The sequence below is a fragment of the Chenopodium album genome, chromosome 9 (genome assembly GCF_948465745.1).
Source record: "Chenopodium album chromosome 9, dcCheAlbu1.1, whole genome shotgun sequence".
Lineage (NCBI taxonomy): Eukaryota > Viridiplantae > Streptophyta > Magnoliopsida > Caryophyllales > Amaranthaceae > Chenopodium > Chenopodium album.
In genome coordinates, this window is record NC_137842.1 from 8,182,573 (window position 1) to 8,202,667 (window position 20,095).

General features: G+C 32.2%; 1 protein-coding gene across 2 annotated transcripts; it reads right to left on the reverse strand.

The window, feature by feature from the left end:
- Positions 1-14,152: 14,152 nt before the first annotated feature.
- On the reverse strand, positions 14,153-17,547 carry LOC145559515 (uncharacterized). 2 transcript variants are annotated; one of them, XR_014092744.1, is made up of 8 exons: positions 17,331-17,547; positions 17,046-17,175; positions 16,387-16,490; positions 15,495-15,763; positions 15,184-15,306; positions 14,969-15,098; positions 14,680-14,878; positions 14,153-14,586 (listed from the first exon to the last, which is right to left on the reverse strand). XR_014092744.1 is itself a non-coding variant. In XM_081620929.1 (8 exons), exons 3-4 carry the CDS (start codon positions 16,469-16,471, stop codon positions 15,570-15,572), a joined length of 303 nt encoding a protein of 100 aa, XP_081477055.1. In that variant the 5' UTR covers positions 16,472-16,490; positions 17,046-17,175; positions 17,331-17,547; the 3' UTR covers positions 14,153-14,586; positions 14,680-14,878; positions 14,969-15,098; positions 15,184-15,306; positions 15,495-15,569. The 2 variants fall into 2 exon arrangements, 1 of the variants encoding a protein (XP_081477055.1); XM_081620929.1 differs by having other exon boundaries at positions 15,495-15,787.
- Between the last annotated feature and the right edge of the window lie 2,548 nt (positions 17,548-20,095).

Here is a 20,095-nt window from a genome sequence, read left to right on the forward strand (position 1 = left end):
TTTTTACGAAAAAATTTTACATTTCAGTTGAAACCAACCCAATAAATTTTACAACAAATCTCAACCGTTGATGATTAATGAAATAATCTGACGGTTGAAACACAACCAAGAAATTTCAAAGGGATTTACCTAAGCTTATTCTCTTGAGCAGCTAACATGACCTTTTCCCCCAAATTTATTTTTGTGAAAAACTAATTGATTAATTATCAAAATTTCCACGAAAAATTTTCAATTCACGAACTATTAAATCACATTGACGAATGGATTTTGAGGTTTTTTTTTTCATCCAATTCGTTTCTTTTCAATTCTATATCAATTGAAAAAATCACTATCACTATATCATGTTTGATTTTTTTCGTTTTTCATGAATGTAAGTTTGTATCATGTTCTTTTTTATATATAAATATTCTATTTTGATATTATTTCCTTGATTTTTCTGGTTACAAGTTTCAATCATTTTATCTGTGAAGGTTTCTATTGTTGCACATAAGGTGTTTGTGATTTTGCTTGAATGACTTTATTTGCTCAGTTTTTAGTTTCTTTTTTTTTGGGAGGAAAACTTTCTTTAGTTTCTAACATGCTCTTTTTTTTTTTTTTTTTTTTTTTTTTTTTTTTTTTTTTTGTAACAATTCAACCAATATAATTTGCAATATAAATATTTTTTTTCATGTATTGAAGTTTTTTAACTTGGATATATGACATTAATTACTGGGAGAAATTGTTGCACTTAAGGTGTTTGTGTATTTGCTTGAATGACTATCACCTTGCTCAATACTATATAGTTACCCTTTTTTATGATACCATAACCATATATTGTAGATTGTTTTGTTTGTGCTCAGTTAGTTGCACCATGGAATGGATCATATTTATTTTATTACAGTACCCATTTTTAACCATAATATTTGATATTATATGCAGATAATGGAAGAGGAATCAGAAGAAGGTAGTTGCTCAAATACATCTACAACTACCAATGTTGTTGAAAACTTGCCGTCACTAAAGGGCCCAAGTGTGTGTTACACTCCTAGAGGAACAAAAGAGTTCATACCATGCTGTCCCCCTGAACTAAAGCCTACAATTGGTATGCCTTTTGATTCCTTACTTAAAGGTGTTGAGTTTTATAAGCAATATGCTAGATTTTGTGGGTTTGTGGTAAGACTAGGTACTGAAAAGAGAACTCAGGCTACTGATGAAGTATACTTGAAATATTTATATTGTAATAAACAAGGGTGTACGAAGGATGGTGAAACAAAAGGTAGAGTTGCTAAGAAAGAGGGAAAGCCTAAAGCTAGAAAAAGAATCATAAATTGTGTTGGATGTAATGCAATGATTGGGATTAGGGAACGTTCAGATGGAAAATGGATGGTTTATGCCTTTCATGAATCTCATAGCCACAATCTTGCTTCTCCCATCACAATGAATTTTTTGGCAAATGTTGGAAACCTTAATCTTGGCCAAAAAAAATTTATTTTTGACAACTCTAAATTGAACATTGGTCCAAACAAGTCTTATAAGTTGATGAAGGAACATCTTGGTAGCTATGATAATATAGGTGCAACATTGAATGATTTCAAGAACTTTAATCGAGATTTGAAAGCTTACATACAAGAGAAAGATGCTTCGATGTTTATAAACAATTTGAAAGAAAAAGCTTAAAACAGTGAAGGTGCCTTTTTCTTTGACCATTGTATGGATGAACATCAACGCTTGACAAGAGTATTTTGGGCAGATGCAATTAGTAGAAAAAATTATTCGTTGTTCTGTGATATGATTACATTTGATACAACATTTGACACCAACAAATACTCTATGGTTTTTGCCCCATTTACGGGTGTTGATAACCATAGTAAGTGTGTGACTTTTGGGATAGGCTTACTTGAAAAGGAGGATATTGAATCCTTTGAATGGTTATTTGAAACTTTCTTAAAAGCAATGAATAACTGTCAGCCTGCCTGTATCATGACAGATCAAGACCCGGCGATGAAAGTGGCAATTAAAAATGTTCTTGATAAGGCAAAACATAGGTTTTGTATGTGGCACATTATGAAAAAAGTGCCACAAAAGGTTGGGCCCGAATTATGCTTAGAAACTGACTTTCTTCATAAACTGAACTCTGTTGTGTGGAATAGAGACCTTGAACCAGAAGAATTTGAAATTGGTTGGCACTCAGTGATGTCTGAATTTGATTTAGTGAATGATGATTGGTTTAAGAATATGTTTAATATAAGGAATATGTGGATTCCTTCCTACTTTCGTGACCTTTTTATGGGTGGGATTTTAAGGTCAACCCAAAGATCTGAGAGTGAAAATAGCTTTTTCACTAACTTCACCAATCAGCATTTGTTATTGGTTGAGTTGTGGTTTCGCTATGAATCCGCAATTGATGCTCAAAGGCACACACAAGACAAGTTGAATGCTACTTCGAAAACTACACATCCCCAACTTGTCACCCCCCTGCACTTGGAAAAGCATGTTGCACTAGTTTACACTCATAATGTATTTTACATATTCCAAAAGGAATTCAAGCATGCTTTGTACAATTGTGGTATAGGTAGTGTTACCATCAAAGAAGAAGAAGGGATTGAGCAATATAGAATTGTTGACAACACTAGGAAAAAGAGCTATCATTTCACATATGTTTTGTGTTCTAATGATGCTTCTTGCTCCTGTAGAATGTTTGAATCTGTTGGAATATTATGTTGTCACATTCTCTTTGTCATGAAAGGAAAGTTCTTATTTGAGATTCCAAGGCAATATGTTTTGCATCGTTGGACTAAAGAAGCTATGAAGAAACCAATATTTGGCTTAAACAACAACTTGCTTGATGGGGCACAGAAGGATAAGAAGCAAAAGCTAGTTGGTGATTTATGGTACATGTTTTTTTCATGTGTAAGTCTTTGTGAGGAGAAAGTTGAATGTTTTGAGTCATTGTTGTCTAAGCTAATATCTTTTGAAAATGAGATGAAAGACTTGGAATCTGAAGGTCCAGTTGATAAACGTGAAGCAAAAAATAAGCACATCAAATTATTTGTTGGATCTAATGACATTGTTGTTGATATTCTTCCTCCAAACAAGTCTTCCAACAAAGGTAGCGGTAGTGGAAAAAGGAAAAAATCAGACAAAGAGATTGCTATTGAGGAAAGCCAAAAGAAAGATAGACTTTGTAGAACTTGTGGTCAGAGAACAAACCATGATAGTCGGAATTGTCCGCAAAAAAAAAATCCAAATTGAATGAGGTATTTTTTTAAAAAATATATAAATAAATAAATTTTGTACTATGTTTACTTTCTACTAGATTTTCATTTTATATATGTTCATGTACATTATTTCAGGATTTCAAAGAAGAGTAGAAAGGCTGCAAAACAACTTCATATTTACATGAAGAAACATGACGGCCTAGTACTGAAATGGAGGAGATGGGAGGAGAGAAAGAACATAGTGACACATGATAATACACTTTTTATTGCTATAGTGCCCTTTTTATTGCTATAGTGCCCTTTTTATTGATACAGTGACTATTATTGTTACACATATATTAAACAGGGACCTTTTTATTGTTAAAATTTTATTGATAAGGAGGACCTTTTATTATTAAAATTTTATTGATAGGGGGACCTTCATATTTTTATTTTGATGTAGTGGCATATTGGCATAATAACTTGTATTATATTATAGCATCTGTTTTTAATTTCATAGTGACTTCCTTTCATCGTATTATGACCTTGTTCCGTAGAGACCTTTTTAGTGATATAATGACTTTTATTATGACATAGGAATTGTTAAAAAAAAAAAAATCACATTTTCACAATTCTTCTAAAGCCCCTTTCAGCTCCCCCAACCCACATAGATTAAGCCAATAAAAAGTTAGGAAAGGAGAGGCTCGTTCTTTTAATTGATTTACTAATTGAATAGCTTAAGAATATATTAATATAATTACGACACTCATAAGGACCTTTTTATTTAAATAAAGACATATTATTGTAGAAATCTTTTTAATTGTAACACTCTTTAATTATATAGTGACCTTTTTAATCAAATAGTAATCCTATAGAGAAAGATTATTGTAAAAATCTTTTTTAATCAAATAATAACCCTCTTTAATTATATAGTGACCTTTTTATTCAAATAGCAACCCTCTTGCATCTTAGAGTGACCCTTTCGAATCGCATAGAAATTGGCAATTAGTTACATGAACCCAAAATAGGATAATGAATACATTGATACCATTTTGCTTACATAGTTACCAAATAAAAAAATTATGGTCAAGTTAAAGTACAAATTGATATAGTAACCCTTTTCGTCACATAGAGACCTTTGTTTTTTAAACATTACATAATGACATAGTTATCGTTATAATGATATGGTTACCATAACATTTTAACTCATATAAAGTCATATAAATCTTTTTTCCTTTTTAAACAAATATGTAAATCTTTCAAATATCATAGATACCTTTTTAAAGACATAGTGACCTTATAATATAGAAACTTTTTAAATGACATAGATACCTTTTGTTATTTAGATGAAATACTACAAGAGGGGGGGTGAATTGTAGTATGGAGATTGCTAGTTACTTTTTGCGGAATTAAAAGAAACTTAACGCAATAGAGAAATAGAGCAAGAGAGATTTTACGAGGAAAACTTCCTAGGCCAAATAGGAAGTGAAAAACCTCGACCCAAAGGGATTTTGACTCGAAACATTCCACTAAAATAGGCCAACGACTCTGTTACAACCTATGAGGAACTTGAGCCTCTACCGAGTTCCTCAACGAACTCATATCCCCAACAACTATTCCCTCTAATAGTTGCAGCTCGAAATCTTCCTTCAAAGACCTCTCTTCTCACTCGAGACTTTACTCAAAAACTTTACTCTTTCTCTTTCTCTCAAGCTTCACTCAAAGCCTTCTCTACATACAAAGAACTCACTCAAGTTCTCACCCCAATACAAGAGTTCACTCAAACCCTTATTAATTCCCTAATACAAGAGTTCACTCAAACCCTTAAACATTTCTCAAATACATATGAAAGATAGATGTACGAAACTAATATGTTGGACACTTTGAGACATGTAAGGAACTTGGAACCTAAAGGAACTGACTCACCAACGTGGAAGACATAATATATTTCTCATGAAAAACTATTCCACTTAAGTGAGACACTATATGGAATGACTCTCTAAAGTCAGACAGTTTTGAAAGAATTAAAAACGTTATATTTATAGAAGATTAGAAAACCCACTAATTGCCCATGTTCCTTATGATCAGAAGTGGTCCGAATCTTTAGGCCCATGAATAGAAAACTAATTTTGATTATAAGCAACAATAATGGGTCAATTAGTTGCTCCACGACTTGCTCAATAACTTCCTTTTTGTTAGGAAAGCAATCAGCACGTTTTGCAAATACCAGCCACAAGTTCCTTGGGGACCAAGTCCTTGTGCTAAAAAATAGGAGTTTAAAACTGACTTCTTTAAGAAGATAAGTTAAAATAATACACCCGTTCATTAATTTAACTTCACATATAGACCAGATTCATTTTGTTCCTTAACAAACAAAATCTCAACTGAACTCCTACTTTTAAGGTAACCACTTTGAAAATCTTTTTCCCACGACTTTAACTACAATAAAATCAGATTTCGATTATAAAACTTTGTTTTATAAAATAAAATCATTTTATAAATTAGTTTATTTGAAAACTAAATCCCTAGAAACTAGGAAAATAAGTTATCTTTTTTTACTAAGAGAAAATCAGATTTTATTTTCAAAAACTTATCTTTTATAAAATAAAATCTAATAATAAATATTAATACCGAGTCAAAACTAACTTCCTATAAAGTAGGCAAACATAATGCAATGACTATTTAACGTGGAAAACTGACTACTAGTGCTGTGCAAACTCGTGTTCCTTCTATACACGAATTTTAGACTAACCTGTAAGGAACTGGCTGGTCAGCAACACCCAGTTCCTTCCAGACTGTCAGTTCCTTCGAGACTGAAGTTCCAATTTAGTTCCATAGGCATGTTCCAAACAATTTCTCGTGTCCAACATACTTACATGATTCCTAGAAAAATATGCTCCTATTTTTCTGTCTTGAAGCTTCTACTCCAAAGCTTCTGTTCCTTCAAAGGAACTTCTCTTCTCTTGTCTTCACTTACGAATTGCTGCTTATTCCTTGCAAAGAACTACTTCTCATTCTTCTTAGGAACTGCATACAAAGTCTAACAATACGTTTGTACGTTTAGACTTCTTTTCTTTGTGTTCCCCCTTGGAAACTCTTCTTCTCTTTGTGTTCCCCCTAAGGAACTTAAGCACGATCCATACATTGTATGTTGGAACCATCTTCAATAATGATCTAACCTGTACTCAATCATCTTCTTGCTTCATGACTTGTTCATGCACATCTCAATACACATGTTAGTTAGATAAGCATCATTTGTTCACAATCATCAAAACCTTACAACAATTTCCCCCTTTTTGATGATGACAAACAAATGATGCTTATCACAAGATAAATAACAGAAGATGTATATATATTCCCCCTTAATCATGCAAATTAGGAGCTATTGAACAATTCATGCATGTACGATAAGGAACTACTCATAAAAGGACAATAACATGTTTAAAGCACATTATATGGATGTTCATCAATATGACTTAGCTTAACTATATAAATAAATATTCAATACGCATCACTCATGAATAAATATTCAATAAGCATTTCAATTAGCACATCACATAATAAGCATCAAACACACATATTCTTCCCCCTTTTGTCATTATCGAAAAGGGTATTCTTGCACACAATTATTAATTCAATTCAAGCAGTTATGCATACATACATAAGGGCAAATGTCACACATACCACCATAAAAATGGTGAAACACTTGGTATTCCAAAAAGTTTAAGAGACTCAATTTTCAAACTAGGATGCTGCTACACAAATTTCCAATTCACAATCCAAAGACCCAACTTCAAAACCAATGAAGGAACTTGACATATAAGATACAAAATCAAGCGAAGATCGATTTTGAAAGTTTGTTAGAGAAAAGGATAATGAATATTTGACTCAAAAGATACGAAAGAAGATAATGGAAATATTTCGGGTAGAAGGAACTTGAGACGAATGTTGTGCTCTTAGTTTAGAAAGTTTGAGATAAGGTTCTTAACAATCATAAGAGTTTAATTACCTTCATCTCACACTCTTGAATGTTCAACGAAACACAACATACACATATAATTACGTTGGTATATATGTACTTACCAAGTTCCCTTCACTTCAACCACCAACCTTCCTTAAGGAACATGTTCATAAGTGAAACTTGAATATTCATGATCAAGTTCTTTCAATATCTCCTTCTGTTCCTTAGCTTTCTCAAGCTTCATGAATAAAATCCTTCATCATATAGGAAATAAAGATTCAATATTCACCCTTTTTTTTCTTTTTTTTTATTTTTTTTTATTATTTTTTTTTTTTTTTTTTTTTTGGGCAACTTTCAAATTTTTCTTTCATTCACGTACAGTAATGAAGATAGAACTTACTCATATACTATTGAGTTTCAACACCAAATATATGAACCACTTTGATTGGTTCCTCCCTTATTTCACCTTAGTTTCTTATCATTCTTCTTCATCTTGGAATTTATTATAGAAATTCCTCAAGCTGATTCTTCCTCCAAAACGTCAAATGATAAATCACACGCACTTCAATCCTTTCACAACTTCCCCCTCAACATGTATTCATCCAACTCTTCATGTATCATTGAACCATAAAAAGGGATGAATTTAACTTAGAGCGCATGGGTTGTGTGAAAATAAAGTGAGAGGATATGAATGAGCTAAAGAAAACATAATGAGAATAAGGATCTTCAAAGTTATGTATATGTAAGATATGAAAATGAGAAACACAAACCATAACACAACACGGACACACAACATAATGTTGTAGAATAATGTTGTTTTCAAAGATGAATGGTGTGGATAATTTGAAAGTTGGCAAAAAGATAGGTTCGTTCCCTCTAGAATATATAACCATATGAGATAAAATAGTTTGGGAATGTACCTGTCTTGTTCCATCAAAGTTTCTTCCATTGTTCCTTTGGCAACTTAGGATTTTTGTTATTGACAACATCCACAATTCTCAATGAGACCTTTAACACTTTTAGGCAAGTGAGTATGCCTTTTACAGCACAATAATTAAGTGTGACACATTACACTTAGACGTACATAATTTAATTTATTGTAATGTGCACAAGAAACCACGACACTTTGACAATTATTTAAGAAAAGAATATGTATATATGCTCATGCCATACTTCAACAAATCTTATTCCTTAAAACAGTCCATAATTTTCTAATTAGGTAAAATCATAAGAAAGAGGTTCCACATATTCAAACAACATATTGCAAGTTCCATATAGTAAAAACAATACTCAATTTAAGCATCAACTATGCAATATCGTGAATATTAAAGGATGTACCTCAAGCTATATTTCACCATGCATCATAGTCAATTTGCAATGGACTGAAATTTGATGGCTATGATACAAGTTCCTTAAGGATTCGTTCCATCCTCTTGATGTCCTCTCATCCGATGCGAACAATCACTTTTGTCTTGAAACTCATTAAGTGACTTTGATGTCATTGGCCATCTTTCTTTGGAAGTTCCTTGTCGTATTTTTGTCGATTAGACCACCATGCCTTTCTCTTATTTTGGATGCATATCCAAAGAGAAACTGAGTTCCCCATCATGCTTTTACAGGGTTAGAAAGCCCTTGCAGAAAGATTTGTTAGTTGCACCAAAGATATAAACAATATAAGTATGTACAACTAATAAATCAATAAGTTCCTCTTGAAAGTAAAACAATTAACTTTCAGATTAGTTTCAAGAAGGAACTTGAATAATCTCCTATACCATTGAGTATGAACCTGCATGCTTCAACATTTAAAGAACTTTATTAGGTTCATAATTAAATATGGCAAAAAGATTTAGGATTTTCAAATCCTAAAGGTTGTTCCTCATAGACATCCATAATTAGAATCTTTAGAAAATTCATATTAGACATCTTTTAAAAAACAACTTGATTCCCATGTAAGCAGCAAAATAAATGATATGCAATCAACTCATTATTTAGCTACAAAAACATGAACTTGACAACATTCCTTGATGTAAGAACTATGCTCAAATGTATTCATTAACACTTATCAAATGATTTTTGGTGTTCCTGAATAAGTTTAAGGTTTTGCACCTTAGCTAGTTCCTTTGTACCTTGTTGGAAGGCTTCATATGTTCCTTGGTCAAGATACGTTCTAAGTTCCTTCAAGGAATCAACACTTTATGATACGTTGGAGCTCTTAAGGAACTATAGGACAATGTAGCTGATTAATGCTGCTTTATAGAGTGACATACTTCTGTAGAATTTCCACTAGTTTCAAAGGAACTAATGAGTTCTACACTAAATTCTCTTAACCCTGCATGCTGGGAACAAACATGTTAGATTCATAAAATTTATGGTCACTCAATGCACATTAATGTCTTGTTGTAACCTGTACATGTTTCACATTTGGAGGTGCACCATAAGAACACCACCTTACTACTTCTGTTATCAAAACTTCCCTTTTCAAATGAAGGGTGTCTTGTTTCTCAAAGGTCTAACCATTTCCTTGTATATGATGCAGCAAGTAGCATTGATAAATTTGTAGTGATTTCAACATCGAGAGCTTGTAATCAACACTTTATTCCTGCACAAATCATTAAACCTCAAAGGAATTTGGTTCCATGGTTAGATCTTTAATATAACATTTGATTTCTGCTTAATCACTTAATCCCTCATAGAAAGGATAACAAGAATATAATCTTTGTTACATTCTAAGGTAAGTGATTGAATAACAATTATCAAATATAACCAAGACATATCTCTTTTAATCTCAACTTTAAATACTCAAGGGTTTACACAAATCCAATTGAATGAGGTCCAATAGGTTTGTGTTTCTTATCATTTAGTTTTGAAATAAGATAAATTAGACAGAATTACTAACTTTTCATACTTCACAAACTTATGGTAAGGAACTTGATATAAGATAAGCTAACAACCAGGTTCCTTGATGTTTATCAAGTATGGAAAACCAGCATGTCAAATATGTTTGAAACACAGAAGAATTCATCTTCAATAAATCCTTGAAATGTCCGGTTATTGTAAGGAATCAAATTGTGACCCTCATACATAGTATGATTTCCTTATTTGATTCCCTTTCAATATGACATTCCTAGTTTTATAGATGATGAACTATTATTGGTAAAACAAATAAAGTTACAAAACATTGAAAATATCGTAATGTGCTTCATGATCTCGAAAGAATGTTCATAATGGAGTAGGAACTTAACTTACCAACCTTTTAAGTTAATACCAAAAGTTTAATTGAAGTTCCTCCATCGTAAGCCACTAGTGAGAAACTTATGTCAAGCCTTCTATCACATGTTAAGAGTACCCGTTGTCGAGATACCACGAGTTGTTCCCCCTCACTAGATATCACCTTCTTTTACATGTTCCTCTTGATTTCAAACTGGAACATGTTCCTTTGGTCCTTTTGGACCATTCCACATTCTCTTGGGCTCTTCTAATATGAAAAACTGAATGTGTTGATTTGATCTTCAATGTTTCAACACCGTATCAATCTTGGATCCTCATATCTTTCTCATAAGCATATGGCCTGAAATTCAAGAACCCAATTAAATGATCTTGTGCAATATTCAAGGTTAGTAGGTTAGTGAATAGAGATATGACATAAAAAGCTCAAATCATAAAGCTCCAACGTATACTCCCTTAAGAATGTCGTCCCATATTTAAGTCTAGCAGTAGACTTTTGTACTTCCAATACTTTGCTTAGAAGTCATCATATAGTTACCAACATCCTTTGTAGAGAATTGAAAAAGGAATTTATGATTTATTTTTGGGAACCAAAATCAGCAGGAACTTGAACCGAAACTTGTATATTATATATCGTGACAACTTAATGTAAAGTTGTGTGACTTCCTTGTTGTTGGCTCCTTCCTGCATTCTTAGATTCACCAAGTTCCTTCAGATCAACGTCCAAAGTTCCTTGATCCAAAAACTTTCTTTTTATGCATTTATTCACATACCTACAAGATAATCATTATTAATCTGCACAAAACTTAAAGAGAAGTTAGATTCCATCATGAAAACGATGTAAGTCAACTTTTCTACTATAATCTTTTACAATTATGCATTTATGATAAAGAATATTGGTTAGCACAATTAAGTAAAAGATAAAATAAAATAAAAAGGTAAACAAATGCAGATCTAGACTTATAAGAAGACGTAAGAGCAACTTACCAAATACCACCTACAAAAAGTTTCATCTTCACATACTTCTTATGAAGAACTATTGTGAGAGGAACTTGTACATGTGTCCTAATATACAAGAAACCAAATCATCTCAATGATTATAGCCTTCTTCCTCTCATATACATTCTGCAAATAAGATTACCTCTAGGTCTTTGGAACCCAAAATAAATTCAAGTTCCTTCTTGTTAGTAATAGTAGTCAAAATCAATATAACTACTTCTACAACCAAGAAACAACATGTATCTATATAATTTATATTCAAATAATTCAAGATACATGGAAAAACTATTTCTCTGACATATAATCAAAATTTTTGTGTACTAACAAGTCAGAAAAATAAAGTTCCTTTTGATAGGAATCCAAGTTTGTTGTTCCACAAGATGTGTTCCTTGAAATACTTTTAATCAATCAATTCGTTATGAATAAATAATCAAACATGAAATCTAACATACTGACTTTTAAACACAGTAAAAATCAGAATAGACATTATCCAAATTTGATGAAAAAAATTCATAAAAATTAAAATCATATTAACAAAAATACTACAAGGAACAAGGTTAAACTAATGTATGCATATAATGAAGAACTCAAAAACAGAATACTTACCTCAAAGTATGAGTCTTTGAATACCTTTCACTTCTCCAGTAAACATTAATCTCCACATGATGCTTGGAACAACGACGGGCTGAGTTCCTTTCTTCAATATTCTTGTACGTACTCATCTTAGCCAAGAACTTGCTCGTCAGGGTTTCCTGCTTCATCAAGAGCTCTGGCTCTGATACCAATTGTTATTTAGATGAAATACTACAAGAGGGGGGGTGAATTGTAGTATGGAGATCGCTAGTTACTTTTTGCGGAATTAAAAGAAACTTAACGCAATAGAGAAATAGAGCAAGAGAGATTTTACGAGGAAAACTTCCTAGGCCAAATAGGAAGTGAAAAACCTCGACCCAAAGGGATTTTGACTCGAAACATTCCACTAAAATAGGCCAACGACTCTGTTACAACCTATGAGGAACTTGAGCCTCTACCGAGTTCCTCAACGAACTCATATCCCCAACAACTATTCCCTCTAATAGTTGCAGCTCGAAATCTTCCTTCAAAGACCTCTCTTCTCACTCGAGATTTTACTCAAAAACTTTACTCTTTCTCTTTCTCTCAAGCTTCACTCAAAGCCTTCTCTACATACAAAGAACTCACTCAAGTTCTCACCCCAATACAAGAGTTCACTCAAACCCTTATTAATTCCCTAATACAAGAGTTCACTCAAACCCTTAAACATTTCTCAAATACATATGAAAGATAGATGTACGAAACTAATATGTTGGACACTTTGAGACATGTAAGGAACTTGGAACCTAAAGGAACTGACTCACCAACGTGGAAGACATAATATATTTCTCATGAAAAACTATTCCACTTAAGTGAGACACTATATGGAATGACTCTCTAAAGTCAGACAGTTTTGAAAGAATTAAAAACGTTATATTTATAGAAGATTAGAAAACCCACTAATTGCCCATGTTCCTTATGATCAGAAGTGGTCCGAATCTTTAGGCCCACGAATAGAAAACTAATTTTGATTATAAGCAACAATAATGGGTCAATTAGTTGCTCCACGACTTGCTCAATAACTTCCTTTTTGTTAGGAAAGCAATCAGCACGTTTTGCAAATACCAGCCACAAGTTCCTTGGGGACCAAGTCCTTGTGCTAAAAAATAGGAGTTTAAAACTGACTTCTTTAAGAAGATAAGTTAAAATAATACACCCGTTCATTAATTTAACTTCACATATAGACCAGATTCATTTTGTTCCTTAACAAACAAAATCTCAACTGAACTCCTACTTTTAAGGTAACCACTTTGAAAATCTTTTTCCCACGACTTTGACTACAATAAAATCAGATTTCGATTATAAAACTTTGTTTTATAAAATAAAATCATTTTATAAATTAGTTTATTTGAAAACTAAATCCCTAGAAACTAGGAAAATAAGTTATCTTTTTTTACTAAGAGAAAATCAGATTTTATTTTCAAAAACTTATCTTTTATAAAATAAAATCTAATAATAAATATTAATACCGAGTCAAAACTAACTTCCTATAAAGTAGGCAAACATAATGCAATGACTATTTAACGTGGAAAACTGACTACTAGTGCTGTGCAAACTCGTGTTCCTTCTATACACGAATTTTAGACTAACCTGTAAGGAACTGGCTGGTCAGCAACACCCAGTTCCTTCCAGACTGAAGTTCCAATTTAGTTCCATAGGCATGTTCCAAACAATTTCTCGTGTCCAACATACTTACATGATTCCTAGAAAAATATGCTCCTATTTTTCTGTCTTGAAGCTTCTACTCCAAAGCTTCTGTTCCTTCAAAGGAACTTCTCTTCTCTTGTCTTCACTTACGAATTGCTGCTTATTCCTTGCAAAGAACTACTTCTCATTCTTCTTAGGAACTGCATACAAAGTCTAACAATACGTTTGTACGTTTAGACTTCTTTTCTTTGTGTTCCCCCTTGGAAACTCTTCTTCTATTTGTGTTCCCCCTAAGGAACTTAAGCACGATCCATACATTGTATGTTGGAACCATCTTCAATAATGATCTAACCTGTACTCAATCATCTTCTTGCTTCATGACTTGTTCATGCACATCTCAATACACATGTTAGTTAGATAAGCATCATTTGTTCACAATCATCAAAACCTTACAACACCTTTTTAATTAAATAGTGACCTTATAATATAGAAACCTTTTAAATAACATAGATACCTTTTTTTTTATAAGATAGGCACCAAGTTTATAACTACTATATATTTCACTAAACTTCTTGAATGTCAATTAAGGATTACATAACAAAAAAAAAAACTACCAATACCACCAATTCAAAACCTTTGTATGAACTGGAATCATATCGTATTGTTCTACATTAGCACTTATACAAATTTATTTCTAGTAGTTGATGCAAACTAGATCATTACATTAGATTTCCTACTTTTGTGCAAAAAACTTCATCCACGTATTTGTTAGTCTGCCTATACATTCTTTAACTTTTTACCTTGCTTTGTTTTCTTCTTCCTCCCATCAACAACATCTCTTGCAACTTGACTCCTTATTAATCTGAATTCATATAGCTTTTTAAGAACTTCATCTCTGACAATGTTCATATCAGACAATACCAGAGTAGCAGCAATCTGAGCTCTCAATACTCGTCTAATTGCAACCTAAAATTAGAATAAAAAACTAGTTAAATTGTATGGAGGAAATAGTTAATATAATAAAAATTGAAAACCAAAAAAAAAAAAGAGAATAATAACCGTTCTCAAAACATCGCAGTTGAACACATCAGCTCCATCAAAGTGAAGCATGCTGACCATAGTATAAATGCCACAATCATTAGTCTGTTTTCCAGACTTCCAATTTATAGAAGGTGACTCCAAAGTGTACTCAACCATGTTCTTCATCGAGTCATTACTTTGAGGAATGCGTTGATCAAGAAAAGTACTCAACATATCACTATAGGCAAAATATAATAATACTTTAGATTCCATACGACATATCCTAAATAGAAAAATACAAACAAAATCCAAAACATCATATTTTTACCAGAGAACTTCTCAACCTCGCTCATGTACTTAGTATCATAACTCATATTATCAATGAACTGAAGCTTTTCTTCCTTCAAATTCACAACAATTAGGAAGAAGTGCTCACTCAAGAGTATAGGAACAAAAATCTGCAATAAACAACTATTAAGCTTGGAAAACTTAATATAAAAATTCTTAGTTGAAAAATGATTGTCAACATTTTCAATGTATTACCAACTCGACATTTGCAAGATCAAAATCATTGCAAGGAATGAACATCCATCTTGACCAAATGTCAAATAGCTTGTCAATGTCTTGTGTGTTATTATCTTTGTTCGCAACTTCCAATAAAAAAGCCTAAAAAAATATCAATCAAACATTAGTAAACATTAAAAAAAATAATAAGGTAGAGTTATTATTTTTACATGTGATTACTTGAATTACATAGCGACCGTTTATTACTTAGTGAAATTAATTATGTATCTTTTATAATGAACAACTACCTTTAAAATGATATAGTAACTGAATAGCCGGAAGATACTTACACTTTGAGAAGCACCAAAATATAGTTTTTGAGGTCCATGTGCACTACTCTTCTGGTTTTCATTAAGCAACAAAGCTCAACAATCAATAATCCCATAAGATATAGCAATAGAAGGATTCTTTTTCTTAGTGATAGTTTTCTTTTTCAATCCTTTTTTTGGCCTCACTGGCCACTTACTAATCCAAGCATCTTTATCAAACTCAACATCTTTAACAATCTCTCTTTGTTTTCCTTTATCTCTGCTAGTATCAGCATCCATATGTTCTTCCTCTTCATCATCGAGATTGACACATGCTATAAAGTTAACAAAACAAATAAGATAAATAAGAATAAGCATACCAAAAACACACAAGCATATAATTATATATACACTTATCTTCATCTTTATCTATCAAACAATTATAATATAGTAAACTAATAATTTAAATAATAATCATTGTCATTGATATAGTGACCTTTTTCATGTACATAGGAAACTATTAATATAGTAACCTTTATATTGATATTGGAACCTATATTCTATAGTATTTGGAGACTATCATAACAGAAGCAACTAGATATATTGACATGTGTTACTAGTTAGTATTGCTCAAAAATTAGCTGCCCCCAATATAGGTCTATTCTAGTCACTCATAGTTAGCTTTTAGTATTGCTCAAAATTTGTTTTTCAAACATTATATTAACAGGTGTTACTAGTTAGCTCCAATTCAACCCCTATATACGAATCAAGAATTACACATTTTTCAACACTTTTTTTTAAATGAAAATTAGTACTATCACTAAATAAAAAGTTGACAGACAGTAATGTAGTATAATCCAATACATTAACATCATATAATACCAAAAATTGAATATTAAGGTATAATAATCCAAAAATTAAACATTCATCATACCTCCTATATCTTGCAAAGTAACTCCAGTTGAGCTTCGAAGGCCTCTCCTTTTTTTAAAAGTCGCACCACCTCTAGTTCTCACCATATTAAATTATTAACATAATCTAATCAAAATTGAATAAAAAATGAACAAAAGTGAGAAAATCATTCAGAATTATTACAAATTAAAATATACAATGACCAAGACATAGTACAATTGTTGAGCAAAGCCATGAAAATTTACGAGTATGACGACGAGACGAACAACAACATATTATAAGGCAAGGCTTCTAATGGAGCTTCTGCCATTAGTTCTAAACATATACTCCTATGACTAAGAAAATAAAAAAATGTACTCCTATGATTTTCTAATTTACTCAAACCTAATTTACTCATTAGAAGATTAATTTTAGACCTAAGTAACACCTCAAATGTTGACAGTCAAATTACAAATTCAATAGAAATGAATAATTCAACTCTCGCAAAATTCAAGCAAACATGCTTTTCGGTCAAAATTAATAGACAAAATAAAAATATGAACAAAGACAATACAATATTCTGATGCACCAACATTTTTCATCATATGTACAATGGAAAAATTCAAATAAACATTAAAAAAATTCATCAATTCTCAAAATTCAAATCGTTAAGCTAAAAAAATAAGGGAAAAACACACTCACTCTTCCATAAGCGTTCTTCTCAAGGCCATTAGCAAGCAGATCAGCAATGTCTTTCCTCAAAAATTCTCCGTCGCGTTTCATTCGCCGGACAACTTTGATTCGAGTTCTCGTCTGCTTAATCAACGATTTACTGCAATTTCAATCCAAAAAAAAAAATTCAAAATCAATGAAACGAATCAAAATCTAGCAAAAACGAGTTAAATTAGGTTGAAAAAAGTGAAACAAAAATTACGACATTAAGTACTCAAATCAAGCAAAATAACGAAATTAACACAAATAACTTACTTGATAATAGATTGTAGAGCTAAAAAATTGCTGAAAATCAAAGTAATTGAAGCTAGATTTGAATTAGTAGCATGAAATTGGTAGAAGAATTGGGAAAGTAAGAGAGAGAAAGTAGGAGAGAGAAAATAGAGGAGGAAAAAGTTACGTGCAAATGAAGGAGGAGAGAGAAATTGCTATCATTTTGCTTGAATTTGGGGGAAAAATCTGAACCGTAAGATGAGGGGTGAGTGATAGATCATAATTTACGGTGGAGATTGCATGTTTTCAGTTTTCAGTATTAATCTTGTTTTCACGTGATCCACACTATATATATATATATATATATATATATATATATATATATATATATATATATATATAAAGTTAAAATTTTAGCCAGGTCACGAAATAGCGATACTTAGATTTAAATAGACTTCATAGGATAAAAAACCGTAAGTGTCACGCTATTTTAGATAGATTTCATAAGATAAAAAAATTAGGTAAGAATTCTATTTTCGATCAAATTATGATAGAATTTTAGAATAAGATTATTAGTTTAGATTATATTTTCGATAAAATACCAAATAATCTTATATATATATATATATATATATATATATATATATATATATATATATATATATATATATATATATATATATATATATATATATATATATATATATATATATATATATATATATATATATATATATATATATATATATATATATATATATATATATATATATATATATATATATATATATATATATATATATATATGGAAAATTTGTAATTATTAATCCCAACTTTGGGCGATTTCTTTTCATTAATCCCAACTTTCGATTATTTTTAAATAATCCCAACTTTGGGGGGCGTCTTCTTTTATCAGGCCAAAACCGGTCAACGAAAGTCAATCACCTGTTATACCAGGTTATGGGACACGTGTCAACACTTAATTTGTTAAAAAAAAAAAAATCAAAGTTTAAAAAAAAATCAAAAAAAGAAAAAAAAAACTGTCCCTTCCCACACAGCCCCACCACCTTCATCCAACGCAGCCCCACCACCTCCTCCCTAGCAGCCACCCAAAACCACCATCACTCTCCCGAACCCCACCGAAAACCACCGAAACCCAGCCGAAAACCACCAAACCCCACCGAAAACCACCGAAAGCCCCCACACAACCACTGAAAGCCCCCACGCAACCACTGAAAAGCCCAAGTTCTTAGCCCATGAAACCCCAAAACCCAACCACCGAAAACGAGAAATAGAGGGAGGGGGAATCAGCGGCGAAAACGAGAAACAGAGGGAGGGGGAGGGGGAATCAGCGGCGAAAGGGGGAGGGGGAATCCGCGGCGAAATGGGGGTCGAGGTTTGCGCGAGTTGGTTGTAATGGGGGTCGGGGAATCGTGCTGCTGGTGGTAATGGGGGTCGACGTTCGCGCGAGATGGTGGTTGTAGGGGTCGCGATTGGTGCGGGTGGTGGTTTTGGTGGTTTTGGGTGGTTGTTGCGATTCCGGTGGGTGGTTGAGGGGTATTGGCTGGTGGCCGTGGTGTGGGTGGTTAAGGGGTATTGGCTGGGTTTTCTTTTTTTTGTTCTTTTAATTTTTTTTTTTAAATTTCTAATTTTTTTGACCAATGAAATTACGACATGTGGCATTTAAGGAAAAAAATTAAAAAAAAACTTGTTAAACAGGTCACCGGTCATTTGACCTAATAAAAGAAGATGCCCCCCAAAGTTGGGATTATTTAAAAATAATCGAAAGTTGGGATTAATGAAAAGAAATCGCCCAAAGTTAGGATTAATAATTACAAATTTTCCTATATATATATATATATAGGGGAGTTTTTTCCCGAGTTTTTAAAGAGCCACGTAGGATCTAATTTTCTCAGCGCGCCATGTAAGATTATAAATCTTAGTAATAGCCAATTAAATAAGAGATTATTAATTTCTTTTAGAATTAAATAATTTAAATGCCATGTAAGTGTAGGCGTCGTTCGAAGTGCGCCTACGCTAAAAGCATGTTGTGAATATGCTTGGCACTCATAGGAAGTGGGAATTGACATTACGATTAAGGACAACGATTAGGGACAAATAAAGTAGGGAGCCTCCAACAAGTTTTTAAGGAACTTGTAAACCGTCCACGGATCATAAAAAGGCAACCACGATAAGGGACAACGATAGGCAACAACGATTGACCCGTGAAGGTTACACCCCATTCATAATCCATGAGATTACTAACTCCATATGGTTCGGAACCACGAAAGGAGGATCGGGGATGATGGTACGAAGTGAGTCATGGAGTCACATTCACCCGTATTGGCCTCTACTCGATTCTTATAGTGAAAAGTGATTCCTGCGATCTCAAAGGCATACAAACAAAATATTCAATTTGCTCCAAACTATTATTAAGCTAAATTGGTTGAATATTAATGCAACATATAATTCTAAAATATTGTGATCACTTGATTAAACAACAAGATTAAAAGGAACCTAAACCGGTTGTCCAAATTATCTTATTAGGCGTGATTTTCAATTACATATTCCTTTTAACATGCAATATGGTGATCATAAAAAATACAATAGAATAAACATTAATATTGGAAGCAATTTAACAATAATAGTGTTAGCCAAATCAAATAATAATAATAACAACCCTAATCATGATACTAGAAATATTAAAAATAAAATAAGAGTAATTAAATTAATTAATTACTCACATTCCGCGCGTTCCTTTAAATTGCTACATCATGAATAAACTGTTAGTAACTTCAATAAAAATA

What these genes read in the sequence shown, in the direction of transcription:
- LOC145559515 (XM_081620929.1), bottom strand. Translation starts at nt 16,471, where the DNA reads ATGGTGAGAACTAGAGGTGGTGCGACTTTTAAAAAAAGGAGAGGCCTT. An exon ending in TACTTTGCAAGATATAGGAG is followed by an intron (nt 15,788 to 16,386) that starts GTATGATGAATG and finishes TTAACTTTATAG; the next exon opens with CATGTGTCAATCTCGATGAT.